The following is a 17,990-nucleotide window of genomic DNA, read 5'->3' as shown; positions in this document are numbered from 1 at the left end:
TTAAAATTAAAAAAAAAAATTTATATTTTATTTTATTTATATAAAAAAAATCAGCTAATGCCTTTTTGTTCCTGTATAGGGAGTAGACGAGACCATTTTAACCCTATTTTTTTATTTATTTGTTTATTTATTTTTATTTTATTCTTTTTATTTTATTTTTATTTTTTCCAAAAGGGATCAGGTTAAATAGCTTTTTTATGCACTATTTACTCTAATATTCATCTTACTTTCATATAGTGCAGTGTCATGTAGCTTGTATCTTATACATATGTATTTTTCCTGATGATAACATCAATACAGAGGTCAAAACGTTGAATGTTACTTTCCTAATGTAAAGTAATTATTCTAATGTGTGTAGTGTCTCCATAAATTCTTCACTCAGAACATACTTGGTTAAGATAGATACAGATTACTTGGGAATGAGAAAAAGTGTAAGATTAGGAAACACAGAGAGTTTCATGGTAATATATATGTTAAATAAAATTAGAGGCACGAATACTACAGACTATATAATTTATTTGAGTTAATAAACAGAATAAGGGAATATGATTCTGTTCGACATAACTTGGTGAGCATAACTTAGTGGACTCCTCTCATGATGATGTATCATGAACTGGAAACAGGAGGGCAAAAATGGCTTCCTCTTGGAAGCTATTCCCCTCCAGATTAATGAGAAATATAAGTGTCCACATATTAGAGTAAATAGTGCATAAAAAAGCTGTTTATAAATAAAAAATTAAAACAAGAAACTCTGTTGATTACTATAGGTAAGGTTAAGGAAACACACATATATACCTACCCATAGCTCCTCTGTGGTAAGCATTCAAGAATAGTAAATGCATTAAACAGCTGGTCAGTCCTAAAAAGAGAAAAAATAATATCAACATATTCCAATAATTAAGAAATATTTAAGTGGGAAATAGAGAATATACATATGGTTATGGTAACTCAGTTTTCAGTTATATCATATCTGTGCAAGAACATACAGTAATCTACCATTTATCCAACCACATCAGGATAGTTTGTCATTCTGGTCAAGAAATCAATTGATATGGGTTGGTTATTTGAAGCATCAGTGTTTTGAAGGTCAGATAAATGATAGCTTACTGCAGCTGAAAATATGTTGCATATATTAGCAAAATGACCATGTAATTAAATATTTATATTGATTATATGCTCTACCAAAAACTTCCATCACGCGCTTGATCTTTTAATAATTTCTTTAGGAAAAATAGCATATTGCTAAACATAATGTAAATAAATGCATGTTCACCACTATCACAAAGGAAGTCATCTTCACTTATCCAACACCACCAGATAATATCTAGATTAGATTATTATTATTATTACGTAACATCTCCAAGGAGTCCAAAGACTCATCGAGGGAGGGTACAACTCTCCGTCTCCATCACTCCACCAACTACCTTCATCATCTACATCAACGCCATCCATCATCAACCGTCACCACTAGTATTTTCACAGACAATCACAAACATCCATGCTCATGGCAGGATTCGAACCCACAGCCTTTTGGCTGGAGAGCAGATATGCTAACCACTCGGTCAACCAGGCTGGCTGAGACATTTGTTGCAAGCAGTGATCTAAAACAAAATCATTCATCTACAAATACCACATAATCTGTTCCTTCCTCACTTTCTCAAGTCTATTCTTAACCATTTCTTTTTCTAAGTATAATCTACAATCTGCCTCTCCTCTTGGTAACTCAGATGCACATGCAAGTTTTTCCTCTACTACACAACAATCTTCTATCACTCATTGTGAATCTGGTCTCTTTTGGCAGTAAGATGGTGTCAAAAGGGATGATTCCTGAGACTCTTTCTCCTTCACACTGTCAAAAATCTGTTCTCACTCTCCTTACCTAAACACCTTACTCTGACAAGTTTATTAGGATTATTGAGGAAACATATATATATATATATATATATATATACACACACATTAATAGAGTTTAAATGACTATAACACCAAGAAAAAAAAAAGAATAAGGTTTAATCGGGAGACACTACTAGTTTCGTTGAAAAAATCAACTTCTTCAGGTGTCAAATAAAAAGAATTAAATAAAAAAATTACAGAAACATTATAAAATAACAGATCTAATATAAAAAACTGTAGTACAGTTTAAAAAAGAAATACATGCTGAAGTTCCAATTGAAGTTAACTACGTGTGTCAGCTATTGCAAGAGCCAATACTGGACAGTAAAAATGTGCGCATCAGATAAGCTGAGGCTGTTATTCATATGGGTTGATTTGAATGATATTTCTTTAGATTCGAGTATCCTTCTCTCGAGTTCATCAAAACAAGTACAGTCATACCCCGACTTATGCTACCCTGACTTACGTGAATCCGGAGTAACGTGGTTTCTTATATGTACATATTCCCATCCCATTTCACGCCTCACCACTAGTCTTATCTTTCCGGTGCCGGCCGCATTTGCCAGTGTCACACATGCTGTGAACAAGCACTGCCGTGTTTCGTGCAGTCTCCATTCATGCACGATTTTTATAGTGTATAAACCTTGCGATTATTTAATGTTATGTTCTTGATAAAAATTTTATCACATAAAAAATAATGTCCAAAAGAATCAAGTCCAATTCTTCTACAGCTAGCAAGAAAAGAAAAATGCTGACTTTAGAAACAAAACTCAACATTATTAAGGATTTTGAATCATAAAAGAAAGGTTTACAGATTTTAGAGGACACAGATTCTAACGAGGAACGAACTGTAGCCACAAGGCAAGGAATAAAAAAAAATCATTAGCTTGCTATGAAGAAATTCTGCGTGAGAAGAAAAATGCATTATGCCATCAGACGAATCTATTAGATGTTATGAACCCATCAACATCGAAATAACTTTTTTTTTTATGTACAAAAAACTACAATTATGATTATATTTCTTAAAAAATATAGCTGTTTTTGTAAACCTTTGGTCACAATTACATGTTTGTATATATAAATTCATGCAAAATTATACCCCGAGTTACGCAAATTCGACTCACGCACTTTTTGTTCGTCCCACCCACCGCATAACTTTAGGGTATGACTATGTATATTGGACGTTTGAGACCAGTCTATGAGGTGTTGGCAGCCTTCGTCGGAATTTATAGAGAATAGAAAGTGGCTTGAGATAGCATTGGCTCGGGTCCTATTGTAAGATATGTCTCTTTTGTGTTCTTCAATACGTAAAAGGACAGATTTAGCAGTCTGACCATAGCATGGTTTGCCACATTCACAAATGATCTTGTAAACTCCTGGATACTGAAGAGCGAGAGATGTTTTACTTTGGATCTACTAAGAGTGGAGCAAAGTTTAGGAAACGTAGTAAAACATATGGTATATTCTGGTAATTGGACCACTTTTTTTTTTTTAATATACCAAAAGTACTCACCATAAGTGATTTAATTGTAAGTGGAGGTTTCTGTGGTTTAGAAGTTCACATGGTATATTCCGGTAATTGGACTACTTGGACTACTTTTTTTTTTTTTTTTTTAATATACCAAAAGCACTCACACTCACCGTAAGTGTTAAATGTAAGTGGAAGTTTCTGTGGTTTAGAAGTTCACATGGTTCATATATTCTGGTAATTGGACCACATTTTTTTTTTTTTTTAATATACCAAATATACTAAAATAGCTAAGCCTGTGAGTCAGAGTTCAAGAGTAACCTTTGCCGTCCTGTATTATGCATAAGAAGGGAGGGAAAGAAGTACTGGAAAGAAAAACCAAAGCGCCTTCCGGGAAGAGAAATCAGGTACACGTGCGACTAAATAGAGGGAGCTAAGCAGATTGACGTAAACACATGTGACCACGTTGGTGCGCATCGCGAAGATCGACAAACACCGAGAGAAGAAAATTAAACAAAAAGGCCATGCAAGCACCATTCCCGGCTTTTTTTTCTTGGATTCCTGGTTCCAGATCTTGCGGACAGTGGTCGAGTTCGCCATCGGAGAAGTTCCTGGCTAGTTGTGGAAGGCATTTGGCTCATCTGTCGCAGCGTTAAGAATGAGCCAAGCTATATCCTTGGACTAGGATAGCTGTGCGTTGTCGTGAAATGGAGGAACCAAATGGATGCTGTCCGGTCAAGGCAACGTTACCGTGTCACTTCCAATCTTTCCCGCTGAGATTCCACTCATACAGTCCGACTGGAGATATCCTCATAAGAAACTAAAACAGAAGGCCTTGATGACCAGACAAGGCAGGAAGATGGTCAAGAAAATCAAGATCAGAGACGGTAAGGTAGACCGTTGAATTCCTATTTCCAGCTATAGAAGAGTGTGATCCCCTAAGAGAGTATTTTGTAATGGACTAAAATTAAAGAACTGTAAGATTAGTCTATGACTCAGTAAGAGCCAAGGTTGTGTTAAGATTTGTTTGCCCTACAAGGCCGAGAATATTATTATTATTATTACGGGCAACTCCAGGGAGTCATTAGACTCATCGAGGGAGGCCCCAAATCATATTCATCACAACTATTCGACATTCATACAGTATCTATCATACCTCGCCTTAAACTCATTCACTGTCACAGCATCCACCACAGACTCAGGGAGCGCATTCCACTCATTCACTACTCTAAAAGTAAAGAACCCAGCTCTAACACCTTTACTAACCACACTTTTGCCCAGTTTCCATGGATGTCCCCTAGTCCTCCCACAACCAGCCCTGTTCTCAAAAATATCTTCTGAATTAATTTTATAGAAACCCTTCAGTAATTTGAATGTCTCAATCATATCTCCCCTCCTCCGCCTATCAACCAATTTTTGCAACCCACAAATCCTCAACCTGTTCTCATACGGTTCATTCCACAGACCTGCTATCATCTTGGTCACTCGCCTCTGGATCCTCTCCACCTCCTCCCCATCAAGAAGAAACCTAGGTGACCAAATCTGAGCACAGTAGTCGAGATGAGGTCTTATCAAGGCTCGATACAGAGGAACAATAACCTGCTTGTCTCTGCTTGTCAACGTATTCTTCAGCAACCAAGTGATTTGATGAGCTGATTTGGCCACTTTTGCAATGTGTCCCCTAAATTTCAATTCCTTATCCACCAACACTCCTAAATCTCGTGCCTCATCAATTTCCTGGAGCACGGTTCCACCAATGCAGTAAACTGCCTCCCATCTTTTCACCCCAAAATGCATAACCTTACATTTTGCCACATTAAATTGACATCCATTCTCCCTAGCCCAGACCTCCAATCTATCCAAATCATCCTGCAAAATTTTGACGTCATCTGCATTCACTATTGCCCTACCCAACTTCGCATCATCAGCAAACAAATGAACTGTTCCTCTCAGATCCTTTCCTATATCATTTATGAACAAATTAAACAGCAGTGGTCCAAGAACAGATCCTTGTGGTACACCACTAGTCACAGGCCGTCTTGTGGACTCTACTCCTGAGTAAACCACTCTCTGATATCTCTCCGTCAACCACCCTCCTATCCATCTCACCAACCCTATGTCCATTCCCATATGCTGCAATTTACTGATTAGAATTCCATGTGGTATCCTGTCAAAGGCCTTAGCAAGGTCCAGCAGAATCACTGTAAACCCATTACCCTTATCCAGTTCAGCCGTCACTGTGTTATAATACGTGAGCAAGTTACTGAGGCATGACCTACCCTTCACAAAACCATGCTGTCCCCGATACAGTATCCCATTTTCTTCTATCCAATCTTGTATTTTCCTCTTGACTATTTTCTCTAAGACCTTGATAATGATTCCTGTTATGCTGATTGGCCGGTAATTTTCAACAGCAGCCTTGGAACCACCTTTGTGCAGTGGAACTATTTTCCCCTCTTTCCACCCCCTTGGGACTGACCCAGTCCTGAGGCTCAAATTAAACATAATGGTCAAGGGCACTGACAATTCTTTGGCCGCTTCACGTACGACACGAGCTGGTATACCATCCAATCCCACAGATGTATTGACATTGAGGTTCTGTAATAGACTAGTTACCTCTACCTCATTCATCACAATTCCAGTATAAGCTGTTGGTTCCTCCATTTCCGCAAAGCCACCACCTGGATGATATACTCTTGCAAAGTGTTCGCTCAGTAATTCCACAACATCGACTGATTCAGTTACCTCCCTACCCTCAGCATTTTTTAAGATCATTCTACCATGAGCATTTTTCCTTTTACTTGCAACATATTGAAAAAACTGTTTGGGATTCTCTTTAGCCTGCATGGCCAATTTCCTTTCGTAATCTGCTTTTGCTTTTCTTACCACCCTTGTTACCATCCTGGCCTGAGCTTTATACTGTTCATGCACCTGATGGTCACCCTTCTCCTTAAATTCCCTCCACAATTGTTTCTTTTTTTGCAGCTCAAGCTTAATAGTGTTATTCATCCATTTAACCCCTACCTGATTTATTATTCGGACTCTTGGTATACAGTCAACCATTGCCTCCTGCAATGGTTGACTGTATACCATTGCAGGAGGTATATCTCTGAACAAGCTAAACTTAATGTAAGGAGTCTGTTATTGTGTTAATTTATGACCGCGTGTATTAGGATAGTTAGGATAGTATGATATTAGCCTAGGAATTTATGCTGAAGATGCTTGTAATAGTGGTCAATGCAAGTTTATTTGTGTGTCTAGTGTATTGAATTTTGAGCCTTTGATTTACCTTGAGAGCATTCCTAATAATATGTCTATAATGTATATTTGCATAATTCCTCAAGCTTATTAAAATGTTTCATTCAAGTACCTGCCTGGTCTGCTTTTGTCTTATGAATTCAAAACTACCGCTCATAAAATACTAACGAATTAAGCGGATAAAATCCTTGTATATAAGAGCCACGACTACTTCTTCTTCTACAGCTTCTCCCACTTACGTAGGGGTCACTGTTTGTTATGAGTCTCCTCCACACCTTCCTGTCTTGGGCTGTCACCACATCCAAGTTCTTCATCTTCAAGTCCTCTTCTACCAGCTCCCTCCATCTCTTCTTTGGCCGCCCACGCTTCCGCCTTCCTTGCACATCCATCTGCATGACCCTTCTTCCCACATATTCGTCCTCCCTCCTCATCACATGACCAAACCATCTCAACCTTGCCTCCTGTATTTTCGCTCCTAAGTTCGTAACTTTCACTGTTCCCCTGACATAGTCATTTCTCAGATGATCCTTTCTGGTCATACCGCACATCCACCTAAGCATTCTCATCTCTGCTACTTCCATCCTGCTGATGTTATTTTTCCTCAGGGCCACAGTTTCTATAGCATATGTCATAGCTGGCCTCACTACTGTCCTATAAATTTTGCCTTTCAGATTGATCGGCACCCTCTTATCGCATAACACTCCAGCCATCTCCCTCCAGTTCCTCCAACCTGCTTGTATCCTGCATCCCACTTCCTTCTCAGCTCCTCCATCTTCTTCCACTGTTGAACCTAAGTATCTAAAGTCTCCCACCTTCCTGATGACATTTCCTTCAAGCTCCAGATCTGTCTCCTGGCCACCGCCCACTGCGCAACACATATACTTCTGCTCAGTCTCATACCGCTCTCTTCCAGTACTTTTCTCCATCTTTCCAGTTTAGTTTCCGCTTCTTCTCTTGAATCTACACACAGCAAGATGTCATCTGCATACAACATTGTCCAAGGTGCATCTTCTCTCACCTCCTCTGTTACGACTTCCATCACAATATTAAACAGAAACGGACTTAATGCTGACCCTTGATGCAAGCCAACTGTTACTTGAAAACTTTCTGTCTGTCCCAAACAGGTCCGAACACTTGTCTTCACATTTCTGTACATTTCCCGCACCAACCTGACATATTTCTCCGGCACCTTCTTCTCCCTCAGGCACCTCCAGACTTCTTGCCTTGGCACTCTATCGTATGCTTTCTCCAGATCAATAAATACCAGATGTAGCTCCCTTTGTTTCTCTCGATATTTTTCCATCATCTGTCGTAACCCAAAGATAGTATCTGTTGTTGATCTACCAGGCATGAAGCCAAATTGTTCCTCTGCAATCTCCACCTCCTCCCTCAATCTACCATCAAGAGCCCTTTCTAGGATCTTCGTTGTGTGGGACATCAACTTTATTCCTCTAATTTTTACAGTCTTGTGCATCCCCTTTACCCTTGTAGATGGGAACAAGAGTACTCTCCCTCCATTCCTCGGGTATATTTTCCTGTTGGCAAACTTTCGTGAACAGGTCCCACAGCAGGTCAATTCCCTCTTCCCCCAGTGCCTTCCATGCCTCCACTAGAATACTGTCGGGCCCCACCGCTTTTCCATTCCTCATCCTCTTCATGGCCTCCATCACTTCCATTCTACTGATGTTCTGCACCATCCTCTCAGAAGGCTGCCCATCTCCTCTGTGAGTCCTTGCATTTTCCTCATACAAAAGTCACTCAAAGTATATTTTCCATCTGTTTCTTATGTCCACATCCCTTCATAATACTCTTCCTTCAGCATCTTTGATCTGCCTCACATGTAAGATGTCCTTACGACTGTGAGGAAGATGTTGAAAGTTTATTTTTTCACTTGGTTAGAGTATAATAAAATTAGTTTAATCCTTTATCCAAGTGTGAGCAAACAAAGTTTGCGCCTGAAGTATCTTCAGGACTAGGGTAAAGTGATACAACACCAGGGCAACTCGTTGCAAAGGTGGAGAAAGCTACCAACACTCCTAACTCAGTATCTCCTATAATGCAAAACACATCTCCTTGCGGATATGTCTAATGTTATGCATTAAAGGAAGGGCCACTACCCAGACTAGTTTCGACCTTTATTGAGGTCTCTTCAGTGGGAGCCAGGCCCTGCTCCCACTGAAGAGACCTCAATAAAGGTCGAAACTAGTCTGGGTAGTGGCCCTTCCTTTAATGCATAACATTAGACATATCCGCAAGGAGATGTGTTTTGCATTATAGGAGATACTGAGTTAGGAGTGTTGGTAGCTTTCTCCACCTTTGCAACGAGTTGCCCTGGTGTTGTATCACTTTACCCTAGTCCTGAAGATACTTCAGGCGCAAACTTTGTTTGCTCACACTTGGATAAAGGATTAAACTAATTTTATTAGACTGTGAGGAAGAAATAAGAAAACAGAGGAACAAAATTAAATTCGATCTAATTTTCATGTATCACTCTGAGAGGGTCACCCTGGGTAAGAATCCCACCTATCCAAGGTATTAGCTGGAACAGCGAAAAAATAAATTTTTTTAATACTTATCGGGTAAACACTATCAGATTGTTGTGTGATTAGATAAAACATAAGACATAAAGAGGCCAATGAGACCGCAAAGAACTAATGGAAAGAATACTTGGTAGGAAGTAAATGCTTTATTTGCATGTGTGAGAGAATTAAAATAGCTGAGAAAATATTAAAAAGTAAATATTTTATTTAAGGGTATATTGTAGAAAAAGGGGAGAAAGAAAGTTATATCAAGTGACTTAGACGAATAGAGATAAATAAGTATATATTAAAGTAATATATTAGACATGATTAAAGATAAAGACCAGCAGCGTAAGATATAGAAAAGAAATAAAAGGAAAAGCAAAGTAAGGGCACATAACAAAACACTTACGGTGAGTGCTTTTGGTATATTATAAAAAAAAAAAAAATGTGGTCCAATTACCAGAATATACCATGTCAACTTCTAAACCACAGAAACCTCCACTTACAATTAAACACTTCCGGTGAGTGCTTTTGGTATATTAAAAAAAAAAAAAATGTGGTCCAATTACTGGAATATACCATGTGAACCTCTAAACCACAGAAACCTCCACTTACAATTAAACACTTACGGTGAATGCTTTTGGTATATTAAAAAAAAAAAATGTAGTCCAATTATCGGAATATACCATGTGAACTTCTAAACCACAGAAACTTCCCCTTTCAAGTAGTGAAACATGTTTTAATGTTGAACTTCTTAAGAATTTTTGCCAGTTTGGGAGAGTGGGAGCTAATGTATGGCAAAGATATATATGCTCTTGGGGAAGAAGAATCTTCAATAGTAGGTAAACGACGGTGAGAGATAAATTTTTCAATGTTCTTAAGAGTGAAGCCGCTATTGAGAAAAGTCCTTTTTGGTAAATTAAGTTCATTTTTAATCTTCATTTCATCTGTTAATAAAGATCTGGCTCGATGTGCCAGGGTTGAAATAATACCAAATTTCTGCGGAAGGTGGTGATGGGAGGAAGCATGAAGGAATCTCTGTGTGTGTGTGTGTGCGCGCGTGGGCTTTTTAAAAATTGAGATTTTTCAGAGCATCTTCTAAGTTTTAAGTCCAAAAAAGCAAGACAGTTGTTGGATTCTAGTTCATAGGCAAATTTAATTTTCTGATGAAAGTTTTTAAGATGATCTAGAAATATATCGAGGTTGTTTAAACCATGTTCCAAAACGAGGAAAACATCATCTATAAAACGGTACCAGATTTTGGGTTTTAGTGTTGAGGAATTAATCGTCTTTTCTTCGAAGTCTTCAAGAAATATATTAGCAAGTTCTGGTGAGAACGGACTACCCATAGCTAATCCTGAGTTCTGTTTAAAGATCTTGTCCTCAAATTTGAAGTATCCTGAATTAACACAGTGAGAAAGTAAGAAAAACAATTTCTTGGATAATTTGCTCTTGAGAAGATTGAAGACTCTTAGGTAGGAACATTTGTGAAGAGAGAAACTATATCGAAACTAGCCATTAAATCTGATTTGTTAAGTTTGAAGTCTTTGATTTTAGACACAAAGTCAGCTGAATTTTTTATATAAGAGAAGGATTTTCCTGTTAGGTGTTTCAAGAAAGATGCAAGATATTTAGACAAGTTTTAAGTAGGCGAGTTGATACCTTCAACAATTGGTCTAAGGGGGTGTGCACTTTATGGATCTTTGGGAGTCCAATTAATCGTGGGATAAGCGGATGAATAGATCTGAGGTAAAGGCGGATGTTCCTTGATAACTCTGAGGTGGTTTTTAGCAAATTGTTCATCCTATTGTGCAATTCTCTTGTAGGATCACTACAAGAGTAAGTGTCAGTTTCCAGTAATTCCATAATTTTGTTCTGGTAATCAGTTTTGTCTAAGATGACAGTAGCATTCCCTCTGTCTGCAGGAAGAATTATGATATCAGTATTCTTCTTTAAGTTTTTAATGGCTAATCTTTCAGTATGAGAAATGTTGTCAGTTGGGGGTTCTTGCATGATTTATAGTAAATATAGCTTCCATACATAGAAGGTTTGCTTCTTGGTTTGGTAGTGAGAATGCAACTTTTTCTATCTTTGTTAACACGTTCATTGCCAAGCTGAAAATTGGAATTTCGTGTGGCGGCCAAATTTTTTTCAATTGATAGAGACATCCACGCGATAACGCGTGATCGGCCGACTGGTGGGACTCGCATCACGCAATGTCGCGTGATTGGCAATGAACATGTTATGGAGCGTTCTTTGGGGATGGATGTAGGAGTTAGAACAAAATTGAGACCTTTAACAAGTACAGTTTCTTCTGTCGATGAAAGGGTGTGGGAAGATTTATTTATGACAACTTTTTTTAGATAGGTAGAAGTATGATGAGATGAGGAACGATCTTGCATACATTTTAGAATATCAAATTTTTTGATAAGATTAATTTTATGTTCTGGGATTTTGAAGCCTTGAGAGCACTAATTTCTTTTATTTTGTTCCAAGATAAATTGTCCATAGAATTATTTAAGCAGTTTTCTAGTAGTCTTCTTAGAGAAATAAGAAGCTAGACTACGTTTGGTATCCGCAATACATTCAGATAAAAGATCCAGTTTAGCTCTGTGGTAAATTCTTTGAGCTCTAACTGTTTTAATGGATTCCTTAAAATTAAGAAAATGAGGAATGATGGAATGGCACATCTTTTTAGAAAGACTAGTCTATTGATGAATAATCTGATGCTTCTGAGAGTTTTCTGATAATCCTTGATGAGCAAATTTAAATCCTCATCATAAGGAGAAATGATATCAGAGTTCATATTTACTCAGTTAATGTTATGAATATTAATAGAGTTTAAATGACTATAACACTGAGAATAAAAAAGAATAAGGTTTAATCGTGAGACACAACTAGTTTCGTTGAAAAAATCAACTTCTTCAATGTGTCAAAAACAAAGAATTATATAAAAAATGACAGAAACAATATAAAATAACAAGATCTAATATAAAAAACTGTAGTACAGCTTAAAAAAAAAACACATGCTGAAGTTCCAAATGAAGTTAACTACATGCGTGAGCTATCCCAAGAATGCCAATACTGGACAGTAGAAATGTGCGCATCAGATAAATTGTAACTGAGGCTGTTATCCATATGGGTTGAACCGAGGGATATTTCTTTAGATTCGAGTATCCTTCTCTCGAGTTCATCGTAACAAGTATGAATATTGGACGTTTCAGACCAGTCTATGAGGTGTTGGCAACCTTCGTCATAGCTTATAGAGAATAGAACGTGGCTTGAGAGAGCGTTGGCTCGAGTCCTATTGTAGGATGTCTCTCTTTTGTGTTCTTCAATATGTAAAAGGAAGGATTTAGGAAGTTTAGGAAACGTAGTGAAACATGTTTCATTACATTTCCTAAACTTCGCTCCATACTTAGTAGACCTAAAATAAAACATCTTTCTCTTCAATCCAGGAGTTTACAAGATCATTTGTGAATGTGGCAAACCATACTATGGTCAGACTGCTAAATCTGTCCTTTTATGTACTGAAGATCACAAAAGAGACATATCCTACAATAGGACCCGAGCCAGCGCTGTCTCAATATATACTCTGACGAACAATATATATGCTTTATAAACTCCAACGAAGGCCTCCAACACCTCATAGACTGATCTCAAACATCCAATATACATACTTTTTATGATGAACTCGAGAGAAGGATACTCGAATCTAAAGAAACATCCCTCGATTCAACCGATATGAATAACAGCCTCAGCTACAATCTGATCCGCACATTTCTACTGTCCACAATTGGCGCTCTCGCGATAGCTCACGCACGTAGTTAACTTCAATTGGAAATTCAGCAAGTATTTCTTTTTTAAACTGTATTACAGTTTTTTATATTAGATCTCTTATTGTTATTTTATGTTTATGCCATTTTTTATATAATTCTTTGTAATTGACACCTGAAGAAATTGATTTTTTCAACAAAACTAGTAGTATCTCATGATTAAACCTTATTCTTTTTTATTCTATGTTATAGTCATTTAAACTATATTAATGTTCAAAACATTATTAACCGAGTAAATATGAACTCCAATATATACAGGGTGTTCGGGATAAATTTGACATATTTATAATTAATTATATTTTTCCGTAAGTTACATGTATTAACACACACTTCTCTTCATTTAAAAGTTTGGACCCTTCTTCATTCATATACAAGATGTCAGAAAGGATGGATAGCTGGAACCCACCTGAATCATGGAAGAGAATAACTTGTATCATGATGATTCGTGCCCGCCATCAAAATAAGGATATTACGACTGCTGCCCAATGCTCCCTGAATACAGTAAAAACAATCAGGCATGAACTAGAGACTTGCAATGGTGACTACGAGGATGTAGCAAGAAGAAAGATCCCTAGCAGATGATCTGATTGCGTTCGTACAGCAGAATTCCTCGCAAATCTGCAGGAACAGGTGTTGAAGAACCCTGGCATTGGAATTCGGGCTTTGTTCGTGGAGTTGCTAACTGTAGTCAAGCCCTGGATAACAAGGGTAGCCAATGGTAGGCCGTATGTATGGCAGCAGGATTCGGCCCCTTGCCACACCTCTGGGAAAAGTCAAAAATGGTTGTCTGAAAATTTCTACGACTTCACCAGTCCAAATGTTTGGCCTCCAAACTCCCCAGACCTTAACCCCATGGATTATTTTGTATGGGGCGCAGTTGAAAAAGACACCAATCGCACTTCCAGTAATACAAAAGCCCAGTTAATGGATAAAATTAAAACAGTTTTTGCGGCCCTTCCCAGGGAGACTGTAGCATCAGCTTGTTCGAGGTTCCGAAGCAGAATTGAAGCTGTGATCGATGCTAATGGTGGTTATTTTGAGTAAATCTTGTTGATAGTATTGTAATTAACTCTGCCTGTAATGTTTTTTTGTCAATTCATTAAATTTAATAGATACAAAGAAGATTTTCTTTTTCCTTACGAAACTGTCAAATTTATCCCGAACACCCTGTATATATATATATGGCATAACAGATTTACTGAACTGGGAGACATATTTTTTAAAAAGATTAAATGACTGAAAACAGAGAGAGAGAGAGAAAGTAAAAAATACTGTTTAATTGAGCACGACTAGTTTCATCTTCAGAGAAGATAATAAGAAGGTTCTAGTTCAACATAGCAGCGAAAGATATTTTCAGATTTGTCCCATAAGACTGGATGAATGAGGTTTTCCTCATTAGTGTCAGCAGAATTCAGGACATGGTTCAAGAGCACTAGCTCTGGTTCTGCCATATATGATGTCTCTTTTATGTTCTTAAAGACGTAATGTGTGTGTACGTACATACATACATACATACATACACACACACACACACCAATTAAGCACCTCCATAGCACAATTGGAAGAACGATAGTACATTGCGCCCTTTGATTGGAAAAGGCCCAAGTTCGATTCTCATCATGATGAGAGGAATCTTTATATGTTTTTTGTTTTCAATTGAAGGCGAGTTAGCCGATCTCGTACGGAAGTAGTAGGTTTTTTCTCACAGAAACTCAGGTTACTCAACTCGCATGTAGACAAATCAGCTTCAGAACTCGCACAATTTGCAGACTAAAAATAATAGGGGTGGTGGTGGGCAGCAGATGTCAATGGTGTGGATGATGATGATGGTGGCAGTTTTTTTCCGAATTCGGAGGATTGAATGGTGGAGACGGAGAGTTGTAGAATGAGTGCTCTACCTTGATGAGTGTTCAGGACTCCTTGGAGGTGTCAAGAAATAATTACGATTATCTCTTGACAGGGAACGTACTCTCTTATACAGATCACGTTCACCCAACCTGATCGAGAGGTGCTGTTAGTTCTGGAGGGGAAGACGGAGGTCTGTCCACCAAGAGCCATTCAAGCTGCAGCCGTAGATATACAGAGGTGATAACACAAGGAGAAATCTGGTCACACTGGTCCGGAAGCTCTGCCGCCCTGTCCTATGCATTCCGTCACCGAGCAGTTCAAGACACCAGAAAGCCTACCCTATATCCCGCTAGCTGTCGAGAGTACTCATCAGTGCCCTGTGACTCCAAGAGAAAGATTCCAAAAACACAGAATGGAGGAGAGACCCTCAAGCACCAGAAAAGGAATAAAGAAAGGAAGATACATGTAAGATAGGAGGAGACATACGTGACTCCGTCTTTTCATTTAAATGACTGCGAATTAAGTGAAAATTCCCTATCGAACTGTTAAGTTATCTAACTTAAGGAGGTAGTTTTAACGTGCGAGCATTACTCGTAAATGTGTGTAATTACTGACGAATGAAACGTGAGAGCAGTTAATTTCCCACAGAAGAAGTGGCTATTGAATTTCTTTTGATAACTGAATCTGTGCTTGTGATAATTCTTGTTGTTGAAGTATTTACCTGCTATCATATTATAGGAATGTTTAGAACTTGATGACATAAATTGTACCAATGTAATTACCAGAGTTTTAACTAAGTATTTAAAAAAAAAAAAAAAAAGATTCTGAGATATATATATGTGTATGGTGCCTGAATAAAGCTAAGTTACGACTGATATGCACACCTAGGAAATCTATGATATATGTGAAATTTCCTAATAGTTGTGATATAAAGTAGGCTTATTGAAGATTTAATTAAGTGAATGCAAGAGAATATACCAGGAATCAAATTTAAGTGATCTTTCAAGGCTAAGAAATAGTTTTCTGTGAACCAAACTTGTATTTTCATGTAATCTGCACAAATATTAGACCAGTAATTAAACTTGTTTGTTATTATTATTTAAAGAGTTGTCAGATTCAATCTTTTGCAATGCACTGATCCCAAAAAACACAATTAGGACTTGCAAACGAGAACCCGAAGCTAGAAGTGATTTAAGATAGTTAGCGTATGTTTTGCCATGACTGCAAAAACTTTGGCGAGGATAAGATATAGATAATTCTTGATCTACTAGGGCAGTGGTGTTCAACCTATTTTACTACGAGAGCTACTTTTCTATAAAAAGTTATTTGGTGATCTACTCTCTTTATATAAGTTATTCAGCAATCTACTCTCTTATATAGATCACATTCCCCAACTTGACATCTGATTATGCACAAATAAACAACTAAAAAAAATACACAACTAAAAACTTTATTTGTGTATTTAAAAATGTATTTATCACTTTTAATTATTTTAATACAACAAAAAAAAAATATATATATTGGAATAAATTATTTATTTCTCTATTTTGGAAAACCAAAGTTAGAAAAAACAACAGATTGATTACAAACTCACAAGTTACAGGAAATGCTGGTTGATTAAAAAAAAAAAAGTTAATGTGAAATTTGGCATTGTTTGGACCTCGCAATATTTTCATAGTCAAGTTGATATGAAGAAGTGGCCAATCACAGACAATCATCCAAATGATCATTTGTAATTTGGTTTCTTAATTGATTTTTTATGATGTTCTGAAAAAGCAGATTCTGACAAGTATGTCGATCCAAAACACGACAAAATTTTTCGTGCAATATCAATTAATATTGATAATTTTTCATGTGCATACTTCCAAATGACTTCATTTTTTCTTGATTTTAAATGTAAACTATTCTGAATGTTTATTATCTAAACATTCAGAATAGTTCTACTTCAGCTTGGTTTATATCAAACAGCTCACTAATTTTCTTTGAAATTTCTGTGATGTTCAAGTTTTCTTGAAATGGATTATTGATAAGAGATACAATCATTTCAGTTTTATTAAAATCTTTAAATCTTGAATTTATTTCTTCCTCAACTAATTCTATTTCACGAATACATTCTTTTAAATCATAGTGAAGCATTTCTAGATTTTGTTAAAAAAATTTTAATAAATATGGGAGATGTCTAAATTTGCAGTACTTTATATTTTTCTTTAATAAAAGTAAGTATTGTTGGAAAGTTTTTATTGAACTTAACATGTCAATTAAATTTTTATCGCTACCTTGTAACTCTAAACTTAAATTGCTTGATTTCATACAGAAATCTACTAAAAATGATAAGTGCAACAACCATCTTTTATCACTCAATTGTGGATAAATATCTCCTTTTTCATCAAGAAAAATTTTTATATCGTTAATTAATACAAGAAATCGTTCTAAAAATTCACTTCTGCTGAGCCAGCGAACATTATTGTACTGAGGCTGTTCAATAAGTTATAAGACTATATTTATACAGAAAACAGATTACCTTTAATCGTCATCATTTACATGGTCTTTTTCGAAGTAACTAATGAAAACTTGAATTAAAGTAATTTACGATGAAACATAAATTACTTTAATTCAAGTTTCATTCAGAACTTAACAATACCAAGGTTGAATTAATGCATAAGTTATATTTTTATAAACGAGTTGCCAAAAAGTCTCACACCTTATTATTAAATTACTCTTGAATCTCTATTAAATTAGAGAACGTTGTTGGACATTTTTCCACTTGGTTATACTACAAATTAAAGATACCATGAAATTATATACGTGGTTTAACCCTTTATCCAAGTGTAAGCAAACAAATTTGCACCCGTCTGGATAGTGACCATTCCCATAATGCATAGCATTATACGCAGGCTCTTCAATAAGTTATAAGACTATATTTATACAGAAAACAGATTACCTTTAATCGTCATAATTTACATGGTCTTTTATGAAGTAACTACCGTGAGACACAATGCATTTGTTCCAACGTTGCGTCCACTTCTTAAACACATGCGAAAGTCCGTTTTTTGAAAACCGCCTCCGCAGCTTTTACACATGCTTTGTTGCTTTCGAAATGGCGGCCTCTTAGTGGTTTCTTGAACTGAGGAAACAGCCAGAAATTGCACGGTGCGAGATCAAGAC

General features: G+C 36.8%; 1 protein-coding gene across 1 annotated transcript in view; it reads right to left on the bottom strand.

Moving 5' to 3' along the window:
- LOC150098133 (NBAS subunit of NRZ tethering complex-like) overlaps window positions 1–17,990 on the bottom strand; it is a 1,063,858-nt gene that overhangs the window by 584,273 nt on the left and 461,595 nt on the right. The window contains exon 27 of the mRNA XM_090406267.1: window positions 800–859. Within this exon, the coding sequence (XP_090262393.1) occupies window positions 800–859 (60 nt within the window). The remainder of the gene's footprint in view (window positions 1–799; window positions 860–17,990) is intronic.

Source organism: Typopeltis vanoorti, chromosome 16 (genome assembly GCF_054136105.1).
Source record: "Typopeltis vanoorti isolate ZY-2024b chromosome 16, IOZ_Tvanoo_1.0, whole genome shotgun sequence".
Taxonomy (NCBI): Eukaryota; Metazoa; Arthropoda; class Arachnida; order Uropygi; family Thelyphonidae; genus Typopeltis; species Typopeltis vanoorti.
This window is presented reverse-complemented; position numbering and strand designations above follow the sequence as displayed.